Genomic DNA, 20,374 nt, shown 5'->3' with positions numbered 1-20,374 from the left:
TATTTCTGTTAGCCTTGAATAGGTGGAAGACAGCTGGAAAATGGGCACTGAAAACCTATCTGAACCTATGGGACTGATCTAGAACATCTTGGCATTTCATTTTTCCTTTGACAAAAAGGTGTCTCTCCCCCTTTCTACCCCATCCTTCTGTTAAACAGAAAAGAGGCTGAAAATTTGGCAGAAAATGGCCATTTGCCAAATCTGATTGTGAAATTTCACAAAATTAGTTAATTCCACCCTGTGAAATGACTTTGGAGTTTTTCTATAAAAGCCACCTAACCTTTGCAAACACTCCTAACATTAACCCAAAATTTTAGCTTATTAAGTAGGTGGTAAATAATATGGTAATTGACTCTGCATGTGCCAAAACATAGATTTGTAATGTCATGTGTCACATGCAGATGGAAGTCTTTAAAAAAAAAAATCACATGGCTTGATTTTTCATGATCTCTGAAATCAATGGGAGCCATAGATGCTCAACACCTCAACTTCAGGCCATTGCTGCGTATGAAAGCATAGCTGATAAGCACACCATTGGAAAGATTTGGAGACACGATAGTGAAAATGGATAGAAGTATGAGGGATGTATGGGGGTATGGAGCGGGGCATCGATCAGTATTTTATAGCCTGTACAGAAGAGTCAAAGGATGTACAGGTGATATTTAGAGATTAGGAAAGGCAATAGGAAACTAGTCAGTCTGTTTTTCATGCTGTCTCAACTTAATGGATGAGGAAGGGGTTATTTGATAGAATGAAAGGCAACTTTTAAACTAAAGTAAAAGGAAACAATTATATCATTTAGTCAACCTGTGGAAGGCACTGCTGCAGGAGGGCCTAGAGTTAAACATTGCAGCTGCATTTTTAAAGTGAGTGGGTAAAGTTACAATTTAAAATATTTGCAGTTTCCCCTTGTAATGTAGGTGAAATCAGTCTTTTGCTTTCTCTGAAGCACTGGATGTTGGCCACTTCCAAAGGAAAGAAAGTGAAGTTGGTAAACTAGTGATCCAATCCAGCACAGTAGTTATCCTTTACTTGCTATAGTTATCTCTGCCTTTGCTGCCACCAGGGCACCCCAGTGTGCTGTATATGGTACTTCAACTTGAAATCATCAAGAAGCAGGAGTCGGTGCAGTGAATAGTGCAGATATGTGAAGCTTGGATGATCATAATTCATGCTCTGATATCATGATGAGGAACATAGTATTGTTACCCCTTTTTCGACCTGAGCAGTTACCCTAAATTTTGGCTATTGCAAGTTGTTTCCATGATGACAGTCAGTTATTTCTTTGGTGCAATCCTGTTGGTTTACAAAGAATGTACAAAGTCCTGTTTCTCTGAAAAAAGGCAGTCTCAAACAGGAGACAGGTTTTTTTGCTCACGGTGCCAAGTCTCTTTCAGTGAGCACTTTCACCCAAAAGCATTCTCCGGACTTTCCTCAAGGTCAGGCGTGTTTAGGCTGTATCGCTGGCTTTCTGCTCCGTTTCTTTGCTAGTGGTTTCTGTGGTGTCTTTCCCGCTACTCACTCTCACACACCTCTACTAGAACAATATCCAGCAAAGCTCCTCCACCTACATACAATTCCTGATCTACTTCACATATTCCTTTGTTTTAGTTGGTGACATGTATCTGTATTTTGGTTGGGGGGGGGTCCCTATTGTTTCAACGACCTGGTTCCAAAAAGGAGCTTCAAGCTTCTAACATGAAGTGCAATGGTTACAGCTCCTAGTTTCGGTGAGGTTTATAACCTATAACAATATAAATGGATAGATAATCCACTGCTGGCCAGGTGAATGAAGCACCCTCTTATTTTTATGAAAACAAGTTTCAGATAGTGCGTAATGAAGTTGTGAAATCCTCCTAGAAAAGGATGCAGATGTATATAACTTCCCTTTTAAAGCAGTGGTCTTCCCTTCCTATGCGTTTCTCTCTCCCTCCCCTTTTTCAGCTACAATGGAATAAATTTAGGGATGACATTCAAAATTAGAGGATTAGGAATGTTATGCCAGTAAAGTGAACTGACTGGCTGAACACACTCAATTTTATAATCTTAAAAAGCCTGTGCTTTATATTCCCTTTAAGAATCACCTCATATGTAGCAGGATAAATGCACTTTCAGATGGCTTTGTTTCAAACAATAGTGATTCTGCCAAGTGGATACGGTCAGTCTAACATGATGGGTTTTTACTTATGTCACTCTTTGAATATTCATGAGCACACAGTGGAATTACAGGATTGTTTTGTGGTGCGAAACTGTATGGAGGGCCAGGTAGGGAAGGCTGTGCCCCCCAAACAGCCTGGCCTCAACCCCCTGTCTGCCCCCTCCCACTTACTGCCCCCTCAGAAGCCCCGACCCATCCAACCCCCCTGCTCCTTGTCCCCTGACGGCCCCCTCCCAGGACCCCATGCCCCACCCCAGGATCCCACCCCCTATCCAACCCCCCCGCTCCCTGTCCCCTGATTGCCCCCCGGCCCCTACCCACCCCTCGCCCCCTGACAGGCCCCCCAGGACTCCCATCCAACCCCACCTGTTCCCCATCCCCAACCGCCCCAGAACCTCCTCCCCATCCAACCACTCCCTGTCCCCTGGCTGCCCCTCGGGACCTCCTACCCACACCCCCAACGTCACGCACATGTGTGCCACTGTCGCCCCCTTACCATGCCACTCAGAGCAGCAGGAGCTCGCAGCCCTGCTGCCTGTGCGGCGGTGTAGCTGCAGGGGAGGGGGGACAGCAGGGGAGGGGCCGGAGGCTAGCCTCCCCGGCCAGGAGCTCAAGGGCTGGGCAGGATGGTCCCACGGGCCAGATGTGGCCCGCAGGCCGTAGTTTGCCCACCTCTGGTCTAGAAGAAACTTTTGCAGCAGAGTGTGCATTATAAGTACTGAGGTGCCACACAGCTTCCTAAATTATTCTGTCACTTAGTTTTTCCTCCATCTAGTGAATTTAAAATGTGAGTAGCCGGAGAAAACTGTTTCTCTTGTGGCAGCCCAGTGCAACTCAACCTGCTCAAATCTGTTTTCAGTGCAAAGCTGCTGAATACTCATCTGTAGGAGACCCAATTAATAAAATCTTCAGCTTCTACACAGTCATGGCTTGAGAGGTGGAAGAGGAAGTCTCAGTAGACCCAGGGCTTTCACACTAGCTACATTCAACTTATGCTCAAAGGGCCTTAAAATTGAAGAGATGGGCTTCTCTCTCATTCCTCCCTGCCTCCTCCTTAACGGTAGTTAAACTGGATGTTGACATCCGACTCCAAGATGCCACCAATTGAACTAAAAATAAGCCTGTTAGATCCTTCTCTGCCCCACAGTCAAGAGCACACATATCCTCCCTCAGTTTTGCTCTTCCTGATAATGGTTCTTTAGGTTCTGAATTTATTCCCTTGAAGATTTGATTCAGAAAGTGCTTTAGATGCAGCCACATGGTGCAATACGTCTTGATATAAGGCCTATGATGTCACTTCACTTGAAGCAATACATTTATATTCTCTGTTTTCACTGAAATCAGTTTGGAGACAGGTTTCAGAGTAACAGCCGTGTTAGTCTGTATTCGCAAAAAGAAAAGGAGTACTTGTGGCACCTTAGAGACTAACCAATAAAGTGATCTCACTTTAGATAAGCTATTACCAGCAGGACAGTGGGGTGGGAGGAGGTATTGTTTCATATTCTCTGTGTGTATATAAAGTCTGCTGCAGTTTCCACAGTATGCATCCGATGAAGTGAGCTGTAGCTCACGAAAGCTCATGCTCAAATAAATTGGTTAGTCTCTAAGGTGCCACAAGTACTCCTTTTCAGTTTGGAGACAGGAACCATCTAGCTTCTGGCTAAAAGAGCTAAACTGTTTTGTTCCTTCCCCCTTATCATCCAGAGGTTCAAAAGAAGTTACCTGCTTGGTCATCCTGACCATCTCATCAGGGAGCTATGGTTTCTAAAGACTTACAGGAGGCCACTGTCCACCAACAGTACCAGTGGTTGTGCCTCAGGAACTTGAACCTCCATTGTTGGGCTCTCCGGTTTGGCAGAGGATTGCTGTTTTTCCAAAACTCTTACAGGGAAGCTGCTACCTCCAACATGAGGGGGATTGCAGAGATCCCTCATCTAAGTGCTTCCTACTGGCCATTAGACTTGTACTAGTTCCTAATACTTGTAGTATATTTGGCCAGAGTTTCACTGACCCCTTTTGTACAGTCTAGCAAGTTTGCTTTCTGTACCTATCTGTCTCCAGACAGCCAAAGTTCAGGCACCTATCCAGGAATTTTGAAGTCTACACCAAAGCTCTCTGAACCAGGGAATACAGCTACATGGACTTCTTGTGTCCTAATCTGCATGGCTCCTTGAAATTTCATTCAGTTCTGGATTTTTTTTCATTTGATACAGAAGAACCCAGCAATCCTGGCCCCTGGAGAAGATAAGTATTCTCCATCAAGTCAATGTAAAAGGGAAAACTGCCCAATACCACTGTATTGGGTGGTGGTAAAGAAAGACTTTACTCCCCTCCAGTTAGGGGTCCATATGGGAAGCAGAACAGCTCACGACTGTCCCAGTTGTAACTCAAGTGCTATATAAGCATTATAAAGCAAAGAGATATAAACGATGCCCTGTTTGCCTACTGACACTTCTTAGCAGGCTGGCCAGTGCTGGTTCAGTCAGACTGTTCCCAAGTTGTAGCCATCTAACCAAGCAGAAGGGCACCAGAAGCCATGGGTTTCCCTGGCTACAGCTTCCTTTTCCCGCAGAAAAATGCAGGAAAAGCATTTCTTCATGGGAAATTTTTGAAAAAATGTTTGCAGCAAACTTTTGATCAGCTCTAAAGCAACCGGAGAGGGATTCCCCTGCTCTGAGGCCTTGTCATCTGGTAGGAAAAGTGAATCCTTGCAAATAGTTTATCCTTCCCAAGGAGTGGGCTCTCTTCCCCGTGGTGTTTTGGTCTCTGGCATTTGGCAGAGTGCCCCCTAGTGAAGGCTCAACTCTTTGCATTGACTTTCTATTGGTAATTGAATTATATCTGAAAACTATCCTTAAAAGCCCTGAATGGTGTGGGACCTGGTTAGCTGGGAGTCCCTTTCTTGTCCTGTCTCCCTCCCTAGCCGAGAAGCAATTGCTGTTCATTCCTGAGGGCTAAAGGTTCCAAGCCCAGCGGCAGGGATTTCCCAGCTAAGGGCCCTAGGAATTCCCTCCTCTGTGGAAGTCTGCTGGAGCCTAGGAAGCTTTCACAGCATGGTGTCAGATATTTTTGTTTGGCTTAGCTTTTGTCTGGTTTATTTGTGTTTGAATTTGGTTATTACAAAAGGATGGTGCTTTTAATGCCACCAAGTTGGGTGGTTTTCTGTAAATTAAAATTGTTCATGTTGTGACTGTAAATAATTGCTCTGCTGCTACGGTAACAGGTGCTGTAAAAATAATAAAAGATATTTCCTATTTTGATTTTCTTGCTTGCATCCAGAAAGCTGTGGAGTGAATTCTGAACAGCTGGCGCCAATATGTCCAGTTTTTGGTTGGTTGGCTAGTGGCTGTTTAATAATATTGAAATAAATGGTTTATGTCAAAGGAAATGAGCCATCTGCTGCCTTATTTGGTAACCAGTCTTGAGTCTGTGAAAGCTAGAATTAGGGTCTGCCTTAAAATAAATATTTAAGGTTCCAACAGCAGATTTAATTATTTTAATGTAACTGTGTTGCATTGTGCTCAGAGCTCTTTCACTGATTCTTTTGTTTAAAGAACACAGCATTGGTTCTTGGTATTGCCATGAGTGCGGTGGCATGTAACTTGAGTTTTAGCTAAACATAGTCATTATAAAGCTAAACATGGACAGTATATTAATATAAATTAAAAGGGAAAATATTGTTTTCCCTGGTATTGATGTTGATCAGTGCAAAAGCCCAGGTAGACAGAAATTGCTTTGTAAAACACGTTTTAAATATTTGGTACTGAGATGTGTACAAATCTGAATGAGTGAAATACCGCTATTGGCTTTCCTGAATCTGTGCCAAGTGCTGGGGCCAAATCATCCCCTTCTTGGATTATTCCTGAGTAAGTAACAGGAAACTTGGCATTTAGATTGCAAATAAATGGATAAGAGATTGAAAAGTGTATAATCATCAGCAGGTCCATCCATAAAGCCCTAGAGTAGGGATTGGCATTTCATCCCAGTAAATGATAAGGCAAGTGTATACAAGGAGAAAGCGATACCAAGAAAATAAATATGGAGCTTTTCACTCCCAAGTGTACAATGCGAGAGAGCGAATGTCTAAGCTGGGACCCTTCCCTGGTTTCCTTGCCTTCTTCCCTAGAAGCCTTGTATGCCTTGGGAACTCAGTCTTCTATTTCCCATTATTTTTCCCAGTGTTATGCCTGATAAATTGGGCCTGCCTTTTTTTCCCTACCACTTCTTGGTATGGGATCAGCTCTTTTTTAAGTAGCTTTCTCTCTGTCACTGACACAGGTTGAAGTTTTTTGAATAGAAAGTTTTCTTTGCTTAAAAAACAGCCCCTTTCCCCCCCAAAAAACTAACATTTTTGCAAATAACGAACTTCTACTTTTCAAAATTTGAATCACCATTTCAATGAACTGTTTTTGAAATGTTTATGTATTCACTAACTTTCACAAACACTTAATTGAAATGTAAATGAAAAATTGGTCTCTTTTGAACCCTGCAAAACAGAAACAACTTTAACATTTTGAAATTTCAAATTTATTTAAATTTTTTATCGGGTTGTCTCAGTGACTGCCGAGAAATGGCTGCTTATGGTGGGATGTGTCTTTCTTTTGTCTCTACTTTTCCTGTATTCATTTCCTTTTCCCTCTCCCCATCCCCTTTTCCCTTTCCCGTTGTCTAACTGCTTTTCCCTCTCTATCCCTGCTACCTGCCTTCTGCTGTCAGCCTTGCCCTGTTCTTGCCATCAATATTCTTTAGCTAATTGGCTCATCTGTCACCTCTCCAGCTGCTGGGTACATTTCTGGTGCACAACAGCTGGATGAAGCATGTCTTGATGAGCTGTTCATGCTGGTGGGCAGGAGTTGCTGTAGCACGGTAATACAGTGCATGGGAGGACCACCTGGCAGGCAGCAGTAAGATTATGGATCTGTGATCTCCAGGATAGACTTAAGAAGTAGGTGCTGAATTTCATGTATGAGCGGACAAGTTTCAGGTCAGGTAATTCCAACAGTTCTTCTGTTTACCTTTTTTCAGCGACTGAACTCCAGCTGTAATAAAACGGAGATGCTAGTACTGTACTCCCGTTTATTGTGGGAAGATTTCTAAGAGGCTTCTTAAATAATTGTTATGGTAGGCTGGAAAGGCGCCTTCAGAGCTGCTGAAGTACATCAAAGCAATGGGAGTTGCAGCTGCTGCATATGAGTCTGGGTATAAAAAAGGTACGAAATTCATGCTGAGGAAGGCTGAGTGTAAGCTAGACATGTTAGTCAATGATTTTACATTCTTCTACAAATAAATGGAGGTGCTAGATTGCATAGGCCTAATGGCCACTGAAACTGAGCTGTTAGGGGCCCATAGAAGCAGCCAAAACTACTCAGCTATTATCTTGTAGACGGTTTCAGAGTAGCAGCCGTGTTAGTCTGTATTCGCAAAAAGAAAAGGAGTACTTGTGGCACCTTAGAGACTAACTAAGGTGGGTATATCTCCCCACTGTATTTTCCACTGAATGCATCCGATGAAGTGAGCTGTAGCTCACGAAAGCTTATGCTCAAATAAATTGGTTAGTCTCTAAGGTGCCACAAGTACTCCTTTTCTTTTATCTTGTAGAAGTTATCCTTAATAAAGACAATGGAAAGTTAACCCTTTACTATCACATCCACACAAAAGTGGTGTTCTCCTATTCTGCTGTTGTCTAACCATGTGAGAGATGCTGTGCCCCTATGAGTCACACAAGTCCAGTGATTTTACTATCATACGCTGATGCTTTTCTATATAAAGTAATAAAGAAATTTAGGGGGGGGAGAAAGAAACACCAAGTGATTCAAGGGACTTAACCTGACTTCAGTGAGGGATCTGTTGATGAGATGGTGAGAAATCTCAATGTGGTGCAAACAGGAGAGTGGGATTCAGTTGGAGTTACATTGTTTATTGGGAGGAAACTGGACCGTCCTCTTGCGCACTTCCCAGAATGTGAAATGTGGGTGCCCTGCATCCTCCTCCTCCCTATCCCGCTAATGTCAGAGGAGGGAGATGAAATCTTGCATGAAGAGCTGACTGTTCACTGATGCCAGTAAAGTAACTCTTCCATTATGGAATACACGGGCCTGAACCCAGGTCATCTACTCATTTTACTACAGTAGAAACTCAGAGTTATGAACACCAGAGTTACGAACGGATCAGTTAAACCACACTCCTCATTTGGAAATGGATGTATGCAATCAGACAGCAGCAGAGACCAAAAAAAAAAAAAGGCAAATACAGTCCAGTACTGTGTTAAACATTAAGCTACTAAAAGAAAATGAGAAAGTTTAAAAAAAATTGACAAGAAAACTTTCTGTGCTTGTTTCATTTAAATTAAGATGGTTAAAAGCAGCATTTTTCTTTTGCATAGTAAAGTTTCAAAGGTGTATTCAGTCAATGTTCAGCTGTAAACTTTTGAAAGAACAACCATAACGTTTTGTTCAGAGTTACAAACATTTCAGAGTTACAAACAACCTCCATTCCCAAGGTTTCTTCTGCACCCATCACAGGCACCTAATACTGTCACGTGACTATAGTAAAGAATGGATTCCTTTCTTCCAACTCTGAACAGAGACCTTTAATAAAATAAGAAATGCAGTATCATCCCAGAAGCTGGTTCTGTCTGGCTGCAGAATTTTTGCCTAGAGAAGTCTTTACCACTGCTCCTCTTACTGGAATGCTAAACTGTATTATACTGTTCAGCTGCTAGGAGGTGTTGTGCATAATATATCTCATTTAAGCTAACTGCAGCCATACCTCACAGTACATTAGAGCAGTGGATCTCAATCAGGTGTACATGTATCCCTGTGGTACTCAGAGGTCTTCCAGGGGGTACATCAACTCATCTAGATATTTGCCTAGTTTTACAACAGGCTACATAAAAAGCACTAGTGAAGTCAGTACAAACTAAAATTACATACAGACAATGACTTGTTTATGCTGCTCTGTATACTATACACTGAAATGTAAGTACAACATTTATATTCCAATTGATTTATTTTATAATTATATAGTCAAAATGAGAAAATAAGCCATTGTTCAGTACCAGTGTGCTATGACACTTCTGTATTTTTATGTGCAATTTTGTAAGCAAGTAGTTTTTAAGTGAGGTGAAACTTGGGGTACGCAAGACAAATCAGCCTCTTGAAAGAGGTGCAGTCTGGAAAGGTTGAGAACCACTGCATTAGAAGATCTTATAGTGAACACCTCTCTGGTGCATCTCTCTGGGAAGGAAGCTCTGTAGCCAGTCCATATCTGGTACAAGAGCCTGATCTGCAACCTACCATACACAACATGTTTATGATACTACCTGGCTTCCTGCTACGGAAGAGCTTTCTTCACAAATACTAAGTTATCCATGAACATGTGCTGGGTAACTAGTGGGAGGTGGCTCCTTCTCTGTTTCTACTTGCATCCCAAGACAAACCTCTCTCTACAGCTAATATTCCTGCTGTAACCCACTAGAGAGGTTGGCCTGCTCTTAGAAGCCAACAGATTCCACAGCATTGTGATATCTTAGTGTTTAAAGGAATTTGGATTTAAAAATATTGGGTTGTAATCCTACAGGTGGTAGCTTGCCTATTCAGCCAAAGCACTGGCTGTCTCTCTGTGCTGAGCCAGAACACTATCGCTACAATGCAGCTTGTGCTGAGTAAAAGTAACCAACATAAATCCAGCTTATATTCCCTCTGAGTGAGTTAATAATCCAATGTTTGGTTCACTATCCCTCCCACCACCTGAAAGAGCTACAACATTAAAGGATTATAGAAGGATATCACAATGAACCCTTGGTCACCTATCAGCCATCAAGTCAATTATCCCTGTGGTAATGCTTCGCATCACCTGCCTAATACTTCCAAAGTCTAGCTTTCGTGGTATATGTATTTAGCAATATCAAGGGAATTTTGGCCCTTTTGCTACAAGGGAGGTTTCTTTCCCCTCTGAGCTTACCTCAAAGCACCTGCTTTATGGTTTGACATGTATACTGCACCCCAATTAAATTCTCCATTTGATGCTGATCCCAGAATGAGCACTCAGGCGGTAGTGAGATTGTGACACTGGCAAACCAGGTGAAAGCTCATGCCAAAGCCCCAGACCTCACTGAATGCTTAAAATGCATAGCCAGGCCAATTCATCGTGTATTAGAATAGATCAAAGTGATTGTTAAATGTGTAAAAGTGTAGTTGTTGTTTAAACTTCATGAAAATAAATGAGATGTTACTTGCATTGTTTTCATATATCAGCACCCTGTTATAATGTAGTAGCAAACATTTACATTGTGCATATCCCTGTAGCTAAATAACCCATCAAACAAGCCATCAAATGAGAAAGAAACCTTGTGGAATGCAAATAAAGAACTTGAACAGAAAAGTGCCAATTTCAAAGCAAGTGGTCATTGTGTGTGGTGATCGGAGGTCAAAGACTCAAACTGCATTCCTCGCTCTCTGTCATCAAAGGAAAAGCCCATGTAGGTAGTGACACTGTCAGCTTTTTTTCCGTGAGAAGAAGCTATACAGTAAGCATGGATTCAAGGAAAGCAACTTCATCTCTGGACTATTTGGACTCTGATAGGGAAGTGTACCAGATGCAAAGTGGAGATCGCCAGAAACAATCTGGGTACCCTGAAAAGACTTTTGGGAAACCGGCATTTTAGTACATCACTGCCATCATTTGGAATTACAAACTGTGACTCATCTATGCATATATTTTACCTACTTTAACTTCTCAATAACTCTCACTCCCTTTTCTTAGCTAATAAACCTTTAGTTAGTTTGCTATAGAATTAGCTACCAGTGTTGTTCTTGGTGTAAGATCTAGCGTGCCAATTGATCCAGGATAAGTGCCAGGGAGCAACCGGATTTGATGTGATTTTTGGTTAAGTGACCTTTTATCACAAAGTTTAATTTGTCAGGGTGGTAAGATAGACTGGAGAGTCTAAGGGGACTGTCTGTGAATTTATGGCAGGGGATCTCAAACTGGGGGTTGGAACCCCTCAGGGGGTTGTGAGGTTATTATATGGGGGTCGTGAGCTGTCAGTCTCCACCCCAACTCCGCTTTGCGTCCAGCATTTATAATAGTGTTAAATATATTAAAAAGTTATTTTAATTTATAAGGGGGGGTCGCACTCAGAGGCTTCCTATGTGAAAGGGGTCACCAGTACAAAAGTTTGAGAATCACTGCTCTATGGTAAGACTGCTATAATGATCCAGGAGCTCACATTTGTTACTGTCTTGGTGAAATCTAATTATAGAACACACCACCAATCTGCCCTGTTTTCTGACAGTTTGCCCTGAGGTAGGCACTCACAGTTGTGAGCCACTCCAGTCAGCGTGACAATGATCTTCTATAAAAGTTGGAGGGGAGTTTGTAGGGAGAGGGGAGAAATAGAAAAGGAATGGCTGTACCTTTTGGGAGGAAACCCTGGAATTGCAATAGAACATTACAGGATGGACAGGTAGCACAGGCTATTATTAAAGTTGCTCATCATTTCCCATTAGACCCTGTTTTCAGTTGCTTATAACAACTTTGCTGAACATCAGCTGTTTGGGCTCATGTTTTCCATGCCATGTGTCTACCTCAGACTGATTCTATTTTATTTTATTTTTAATTTCATCCAAAACAGTCCAGCCATTTCCAAGAACGATGGTAGACAAAAATGTTTGCCGAGGTTAAAAAATTCTGGCAATCTTTTCTTTCATAAATTCTGCCACACCCTTGCTTGGGAACAGAGGCTTGAAATTTGGCTCGGAGGGTGGCCTTTGTGCCATCCCTGTAATCTGCCCAAATTTGACCAAGTTACAAGACTTTGAAAAACTGCAGTTTGCACATGCTCAGTAGACACTTCAGATGTTAGCAATTGAATTCCCCCAAAGAGTCTAGTCACAATGAGCATGCAGTAGCCTGGTACTGAGCAGAGCTCTTCCTGCAGCTGGAGCTCGGAGCCATGCTGGGTCTGGATCCAAGTATGTGAACTGAGAGCAGGAGCCTGTCTCTCCTGTTTTCTTAGTGCCCCCATGGTAGGCCCAAGCAGCATGAAGGAGGAAGCTGCCTGATTCAAATGCAGAAGGAACAAGGGCCATGGAGGTGGGCGAGAGGAGAGTGGTGACTGGGACTGGCGGCTGGTATGTTGTCCGGTGTGGGGGAAGAAGAATGACTAGGAGTTGGAGGGGGAAATGTGGGGATGGTGGTGTTGGGGGAGACTGAATTTGGATGAGGACCTACAGGGGTAGGGGAGGAGACTAGGACTAACAACTAGTGGGATAGGGAGGGGAGACATATGAGAAGGAGTTGGGTTGTTATGGGAGAACTGGCACTGGCTGGGCAACGAGATTGGGGCGAGGAGCCTGTGTGCATGGGGAGATGGGAAACAGATTGGACAAACAGAAGAACAGGGACTGGGACCCAGCAAGGATGGGGGAGCAACTGGATGCCAGGGTGGGGGAAAGACATCAGATGAGGAGCTGAGAGGGGTAGGAAGTGGGACTGTCTGGACAAGGAGACTGGGACTTCGTAGGGGAGATAGAAATGGGAAGCCTGGGGTAGAACTGGGCTTTTTTTCAGCAGATAGTAAATTTGTCAAAAAATTTATTTTTCAGGCTAATCAAATTATTTACAAATGTGGGTCAAATTTGGCAAATAGTTTACCACAGGTTGGAGATCAGATCCTCCCCACAGTCAACCATCTTCCTCTGCTCCTCCATCTATCATATTTTGCCCTCATCATAGGACTCAGAGCAACATCCTGCTCCACTCACCATTTCACAATCTATCCCAGTGTCCTTACAGAGCCTCCATTACATTCATATCTCAGCACCTCCCATGTCTCTTTCCTCATACCATCCCTGTGAACAAGGAAAGTATACCTAAGTTACAGACTGGGAACTGAGACCCACAGACACACAGGAAATCTGTGGCAGAGCCAGGAACAAACCGAGATTTCCTGAGATCTTTTCTAGTGCCTTAATCACAAGACTATCCATCTTTTGTATTAGCTAGAATGCCAAATCTATCCATATCCCTCTACTTACAAAGCCTCACTGAATCTGCCTCATTCACTCTGAGATCACACATTAATGTATCCTGACCACCGCTGCCCAATTAACACATCACTGAAACATCGTAAGGGTCCATTACCATGGCTAATGGACTATAAAAGTTTTAGAAACTTGGTTCTAATGTTCACCTCCCACCACCAGATGCACTGAAGGTAGCTGCTTTGGTTTTCCCAAACTAGGGAAGAGTCATGTGGTCACATGATTCTGGCTCTCTCAGTATCCATGTGCTAAATCACATCTAAAGAGAGCTAAAAACATATAAATACTTTCTTAATATTACTTTTCTACAAAAAGCAATAGCTGTAGTTGTGGCAAGGCATGTCATGTGAAGAAGAATGTAAAGGAAAGTGGTCCATTAGAAAATTTCTGTTACACTGTGATCTACACTATGAAAACATATGTTTGAAGTTTTTGAAAAAATGGAAGTTTGTGTAATAGTTTAGGGTTATTTTACTCATAAGTCATATTTTAGACTGCGCTGTTCCTTTAATGAAAAAAGAAACAAATGTTCTAGGGTTAGTTCTAGATCTAGTTAAAAGTTTGAATAACTCAAATTTTGGTAGCAATGACAATGTTTCCGTTTTCATAGATATCTTCTGAGCACTTGGAACATAAAATAGGTGAGGAACGGTATTTTTCCTAAGCTAACAGGCAAGCTAAGTAGCTGGCAAAGCAGACACATTGGAGACAAAGAAATATAGGAGCAAAAAAGGATGTATGTGAATGGCAGTAATCAGTTCCACCAAGTCTAAGAGATTTTGTGTCCAATTTTGAAATCATATGGTTTGTTATACAGTTGCGTTAGACCAGATGATTACTATAGTCCCTTCTGGCATTAAAATCTATAAATCAGTTAAGAAATCAGATAGATCTTTACATGTAGTTTAAAACTGCAGTGAAAATGTCTTTCCTCAGTTGTAAGCCTTCAGTGAAAGCAGATCTAAGGTATATGCCATTTCCTTCTCTGTAGAACTCACACTGTAGATTGATGCCCTATGGCTCCATCTAGAGATTAGTCTATAGATTAGCTACAATCTTTCTCTACCTCCACATAGTTCTGTCTTTGAAAAATGACCCAAATTATCTTAACAAGGTATTTCTATCATTGAATAGCAAAGGTTATATTTTGGTATCTGGTCTTATTCATACCAGCTACGTAAAGGTACTCTCCAGCAGATAAAGAGGTAAATTCATTCTGGGAATTCTGCTACATTGGTAGTCAAGATCTTTCACGTAGTGAAGACTCCAACTAGAGAATTGTATTCTGTGTAACAGCGTGTACTTTTTAGGCTGCTATAATTCTTTAATTTTTCCATTATGGATGTAGCCCCCATTATAATTTTGACAATCAAACACATACTTCTGATATTGCTGGTTTTTAGTTTGGACACAAAATTTTTGCCAAGTTATTCCTGTCAGGAGAACAGTTACTAAATGTTAAGAGCAATTGCTGCTTTTGTAACATTTTTCAATATGTAGCTTATTACAGAGATGTTACTAGGATAATATTTCTGTAGGCCTATATTTTATTATTGCAGCAACTTTCTCCAGTGAAATGCCTCCTATTCTTAAATCTTGCATCATAAATCTTAGCATCTCTAACAATTATGCTGAAGTTTTTTAAACATTCATAAGTTATGTATAGTGCTATTTAGAATCCGAGGGGATGGGTTAATGGTCTCAGTCACAGGTTCGAATCCTGGCAGATTTAGTTTGGCACTTCAGTCTTCTAAAGAAGATAAGTGGCTTTCCATTCAGCTTACCCCTGGCAATCCAAGATGGAAGAAGATCTCAGAGAAAAGGATCTCCTTCACTATCCTGATTCCTAGCTGTGGAAACCCAAATCCTCCTTGTCCTCAGGAATTCATGGATGTATGGGCTTTTCTGTAGTTACTTCTGCCCTCTCGGGGTTTGATCACTGTGAGTCAGATGCATTAATCTGTACTGGTAGAAGCTAGATCACGAAAAATAAATTTCTCCTACCGCACTAATTGGTTTCCAAGGCGTTGCAGCAACACATTGCAGGAGAATGAAGACACCAGATCTCAAGAACCTAATGGAGAAAAATTAAGGAAGGGGATTTTTTCCCCCTTGCTAGAAAAAAAGAAGAGATGTTGAACTAGTCACAAAATTGTGGAATGTTAGTAAGATGAGACATTTTCACACTGACAAAAGTTAAATGTAAGTACAATCTAAATGGCAGGAATCTAGGTTTACAATCCTGAAAACATGTGCATGTGATTAACGTTACACCCAGGAGTCGGCCCACTGACTTCGGTGGGACTACGCAGTAAGCATGTGCATGTTTGCCAGAGCAGGGCTGAAGAATAGAATGGGGGGATAAAACTCAGGTGGAATCATTTCATTCTAAACAATATTCCTTATCCGTATAGAATGTGTTACTCAACAATAGAAAAAGGCATAAAATAACAAGCAAGGAACACTGATGTGGTGGTTAGATTTGAATTTAGCAACAAAAAGAGGGAATTTGGATTAGTCAGTTTAATTTTTTAAAATTAAAGTAACATGACATGTGCCTGACAATGTCGTGTCATAGATTTATTGATTCCAAAATGGTATGCAGAAAGTCGGACTAGATGATCACAATGATCCCTCCCAGACTTGAAATCAATGAATCTATGATATGTCATTGTCAGGCTCTCTTTCATTTTATAGATTCACAGACGTCAAGGCCAGAAGGGACCATTGATCATCTAGTCTGATCTGTTTGACACAGGCCATAGGACTTTCCCAAAATAATTCCTATGCAGATCTTTCAGAAAAACATCCAATCTTGATTCAAAAATTGCAAGTGATGAATGCACCACAGCAGTTGATAAATTGTTCCAGAGGTTAATTACCTTCACTGTTAAAAATTTACACCTTGTTTGCAGTCTGAATTTGTCTAGCTTCAACTTCCAGCCATTAGATCATGTTATACCTTTGTCTGCTAGACTGAAGAGTCCATTATCAAATATTTGTTCCCCATGAAGGTACTTATAGATTGTAATCAAGTCACCGCTTAGCTCTTCCTTTTGTTAAGATACATAGATTAAGCTCCTTGAGTCTATCACTAAAAGGCATTTAATCATTCTTGTGGCTATTCTCTGAACTCTCTCCAATTTATCAACTTCCTTCTTGAATTGTGGACACCAGAACCACAGTGTTCTAGCCATGGTTGCACCAGGACCAAATACAGAGGTAAAATAACCTTTCTACTCCTACTTGAGATTCCCTTGTTGATGCATCCAAGATTCACATTAGCCCTTTTGGCCTCACCATCACACTGGGATGTCATTGGATTCCAAGTTGTACCCCTTTCCCATCATTCCCTTCCCTTTTATAAGGATTATAATTTCCTCAGCATAGGGACTGTCTTTTCCAATGGTTGTGTACAGCATCCTCAATGGGGCCTCTGCAAACTAGAGCAATACAAATTAATAATCTAGACTGATGATCTATGAGGGAACTGATGGGCATGGTCAACAAGTAGGTCAAAGAAAGGGGAAGAAATCAAGGTAACAAATAAAAAAACAGGTATGTTAAACTAAGTATTCTTCTGTTCCCATTTCCTCTTTCTGCACAGCCTAAATTCTCACATGACACAATATTAAAAATATTATTAAAATCTAGATGTTTATCAAAGGAAAGGGACTGATAAGAGGCTACTGAGAAAGGGCCTAGACAAAGTGAATATATAGAAATAAATAGGACTATGAGGTGTCAATATAGGGTTCTCAAAAACCCCCATGAAAACTGCAGAATGGTAATTTAAAAAAATTCATTTAAAGTGAGGTACCTGTAAATTGGAAAAGTGATTCTAGTTTCTAAGGATAAAAGTGGACATCCTGTCCAATTCAAAACCAGTTAGTTAAATATAAATACCAGAACAAATACTGGAACAAATAGTTAAGGAATTTTTCTGAAAGCACTTGAGAACTATTTAAACACTAGATAATCTGGGATCATGAGTAATTCCTTCCAGAGAAACTCAATTTGCATGTTTGATTCAGTTAAAAGTTTCCTGGACCAGAAGGAAGATCTTCATCCACCAAACTTAATTCACTCTAGGTATCTACTTTGTCTCTCAAGCGTTGGCCTTATCATAGAACATGAAATAGCCACAGCCCGAGGGAAATCTGATGAACAATAGGGCCCCTGGCTTTAATTAGCAAAAGTAATCATGCCCCAAACATTAGTCTCTGGCAAAAAGGTGTGCTGGTGAGAGAACTCACATTTGCTGATTTAAACCAGGGTAAATACATAGCCAAAGCCACAAAGAGGGAAATAAATGTGTAGCTTTATAAATACAAGCTGTGCCTGTTAGCCTGCATAGACAGATGATCTGGTCTGGGAGTCCACTCATTAACTACCTTCTAACCAGTTTCTCTACATATGTGGCCAACATTTTATAATGTGCCCTCTGGCCATTAGGATTAAAGAAATATCTACTGTTCATGCTCCTCAAACTCTCCATTGGTTTGACTGCACACTCCTCCCCCTGAGGAGTTTGTCAGGGAATTACCCTAGATAAAGGAGAGAAAAATCAAGCACCATTGCACCTTAGTATATGTTCTGATACCTTGCCAAAGCTATTCTGCAATGCTAGATGTCAAGAAAAGGTTATGCAGTGCTAGAAAAAATTATAGGTAAAAGGTCTAAATACCAAATAGAGATTGTAAAATTAAAATCAGCAAAAAAGGTTGACCTAATGTATGTACTCACTAATCTGGGTTTAATGCTGGTTTACAATTTATATAAACTAAACAAGAATAACTTGAGTGGGAATAGAGAGACAAAAGGAAGAGCACAAATGTGGGGCATGCAGGACTTTGCTTTCTGTGATTAGATTATGCCATCACAGAAAGCACTACTATGAATGCTATATGCTTGAATCTCACCAGTTAGAGAACTAAACCTGAAATATTTGTTCTGAATCCTCTGGCATTTTGTTTCCCCTCCTGTATTGAATCACTGGTTTTATAACTATTTCTAGTTCTTATATCTAAGGGACCCCCTGATGTAAATTTACTAGTTTCAATACTGTATCATTAGAATCTGTCCCATATGTTACTTATCTTTTATTTTTTCTCTTCAAAAGGTGGGTATTTCTTGGCAGATAAAAACAGTGAATAAGATACTCCCCCCTCCCTTGCCCTTTTATGCTACGTAAAAGGGCTGGGATCATAGGTGCCGGAACTAGGGACGGTGGTGGTGCTGCAGCACCTCCTGTCTTGAAGTGGTTTCTATTGTATGCAGGGCTTACAGTTTGGTTCAATGGCTCTCAGCACCCCCACTATAAAAACTGTTCCAGCACCTCTGGCTGGGATGGTGCAAAGTGGCCCTAAAAGCCCCATCTCTCCCAGCTGGGGGAGAATTCCCCTGGCATAAGCACTATGGTATACAGCTTTAAGGTTTTATCCCACAGGCCCCTAGCAAGCCTTGCTGTGGGAAGGTTCCAGGGGAGGGGCTGAGACCTGGTGGTGGAGATTCTGCCCAGGGAGGCTGCTGTGAATTAGATGTGCTCTGCTCTCTAATTTAAGGTCAGTTACACCAAAGGTCTCTAGTATCCCAGAATCAGGAGGGAGAAATTGTGGCTTAACCACCTGGGGCTGCGAGTTCTGTGCTGCCCCTCTAAGAGATGCAGTACAAAGTCTCCTGTGAAATTCTCCATTGTGACTGGGCACAAAAGCAGCCACGTCATGCTGGCCAGTTAAACAGGCACAATGGGTAACTTATGAAAAGAAATATTTAGGATCAAGGTTAATTTTTTACTTTAAAATTAAAGGCATCTGTCTGTAAAGGCTGGTGCATAAAAATCTTCAGAAAAACTCAAGCCAAGGATTGCCCTCTTTCAAAAGGGCTGCCATATCTTAATGCTCTCAATAGGCCTGAGGCCATAGCTACTTTTAGATTTCATAGATTATAAGGCCAGGAGAGACTGCTATAATAATAACCTAGTTTGACCTTCCGTATAACACAGGCCATAGGACTTCCCTGAATTAATTCCTGTTTGAACTAAAGCAGCAGTTCTCAACTGGGGCCCACTAGCTGTTTCAGAGGGTCTGCCAAACAGTGCCACTAGGATCCTGAGCCCAGGCACCCCAAGTGGCTCCTGAGTTGGAGCAAAAGGACAAAAGGAAGGCAGAAGCCCACCCCCTGCGCTGAAGCCTAGCCCCCCCCGCTGGGCCATGGAGTTTCTATAGCATGTTGAGGTGGGTTTGAAAGGAAAAGGTTGAGAATCCCTGAGGTAGAGCATAGCGTTGAGAAAACATTCCATCTTGATTTTAGATTCTTCACTGGAAAATTTACCACAGGCCTTGGCAAGTTGTTCCAAGTGTTAATTACCCTTGCTGTTTTAAAATTTATGCCTTATATCTAATTTCAATTTGGCTCACTTCAACATTCAACCATTGGATCTGGTTATACCTCTTCCAGATGGAAGAGCCCTCTTATCAAATTTCTGCCTCCTATGTAGATACTGTACTTATAAACTGATCAAGTCACCCCTTAACGTTCTCTTTAATGCAAATGGATTGAGCTCTTCAGTTGATAAGGCATGTTTTCTAATCCCTTAAGCATTCTCCTAGCTCTTCTCTGAACCCTCTATTTATCAGCATCCGTCTTGAATTGTGGCCACCAGCACTGGATACAGTATTCCAGCAGCGGCTGCACCAGTGCCCATTACAGATGTAACCTGTCTACTCCTACTCAAGTCCCATTTATACATCCAAGGACCACATTAGCCCTTTTGGCCACAGCATTGTCCTGGGAGCTTAGCTGATTATCCTCCATGATGCTGAAGATTTTTTTCTAGTCCCTTACCAGGATAGGGACCCACATTCTGCAAGCATGACCTGCATGTTTTATTCTGAGATGCATATTTTACAGTTGGCCAGATTGAAACATACAGTTCCATCACTCCCAGTTTACAAAGTGATTTGGATTGCTCTGTATCAGTAAACTGTCCTGTCATTTACCACGTCCCCCAATTTTTCTGGTATGTGCAAACTTGTTAGGGTGTCCTATTACACAATGGCCACTACCCATTGTTTCCATTATAAAGTCAGCAGCTATCATTAAAAGCAGCCTGTGGCCTCAATCCTATTGGAACAATAGGAGAAATGGACACACAACCGAGCCAGTTATG

General features: G+C 41.7%; 1 protein-coding gene across 2 annotated transcripts in view; it reads left to right on the top strand.

The window, feature by feature from the left end:
* Positions 1-10,534, top strand: part of C2H8orf89 (chromosome 2 C8orf89 homolog) — a 38,760-nt gene extending 28,226 nt beyond the window's left edge. Inside the window, exon 7 of one of the 2 annotated variants that reach the window (XM_073329389.1) lies at positions 10,465-10,534. In XM_073329389.1, coding sequence (XP_073185490.1) covers positions 10,465-10,468 — 4 coding nt within the window. In that variant the 3' untranslated portion in view covers positions 10,469-10,534. Of the gene's footprint in view, positions 1-3,862; positions 3,934-10,464 lie in introns of those variants that run through there. The other variant, XM_073329387.1, reaches the window with a different exon arrangement.
* Positions 10,535-20,374: the final 9,840 nt, after the last annotated feature.

The sequence above is a fragment of the Lepidochelys kempii genome, chromosome 2 (genome assembly GCF_965140265.1).
Source record: "Lepidochelys kempii isolate rLepKem1 chromosome 2, rLepKem1.hap2, whole genome shotgun sequence".
In the NCBI taxonomy this organism is placed as follows: Eukaryota; Metazoa; Chordata; order Testudines; family Cheloniidae; genus Lepidochelys; species Lepidochelys kempii.
This window is presented reverse-complemented; position numbering and strand designations above follow the sequence as displayed.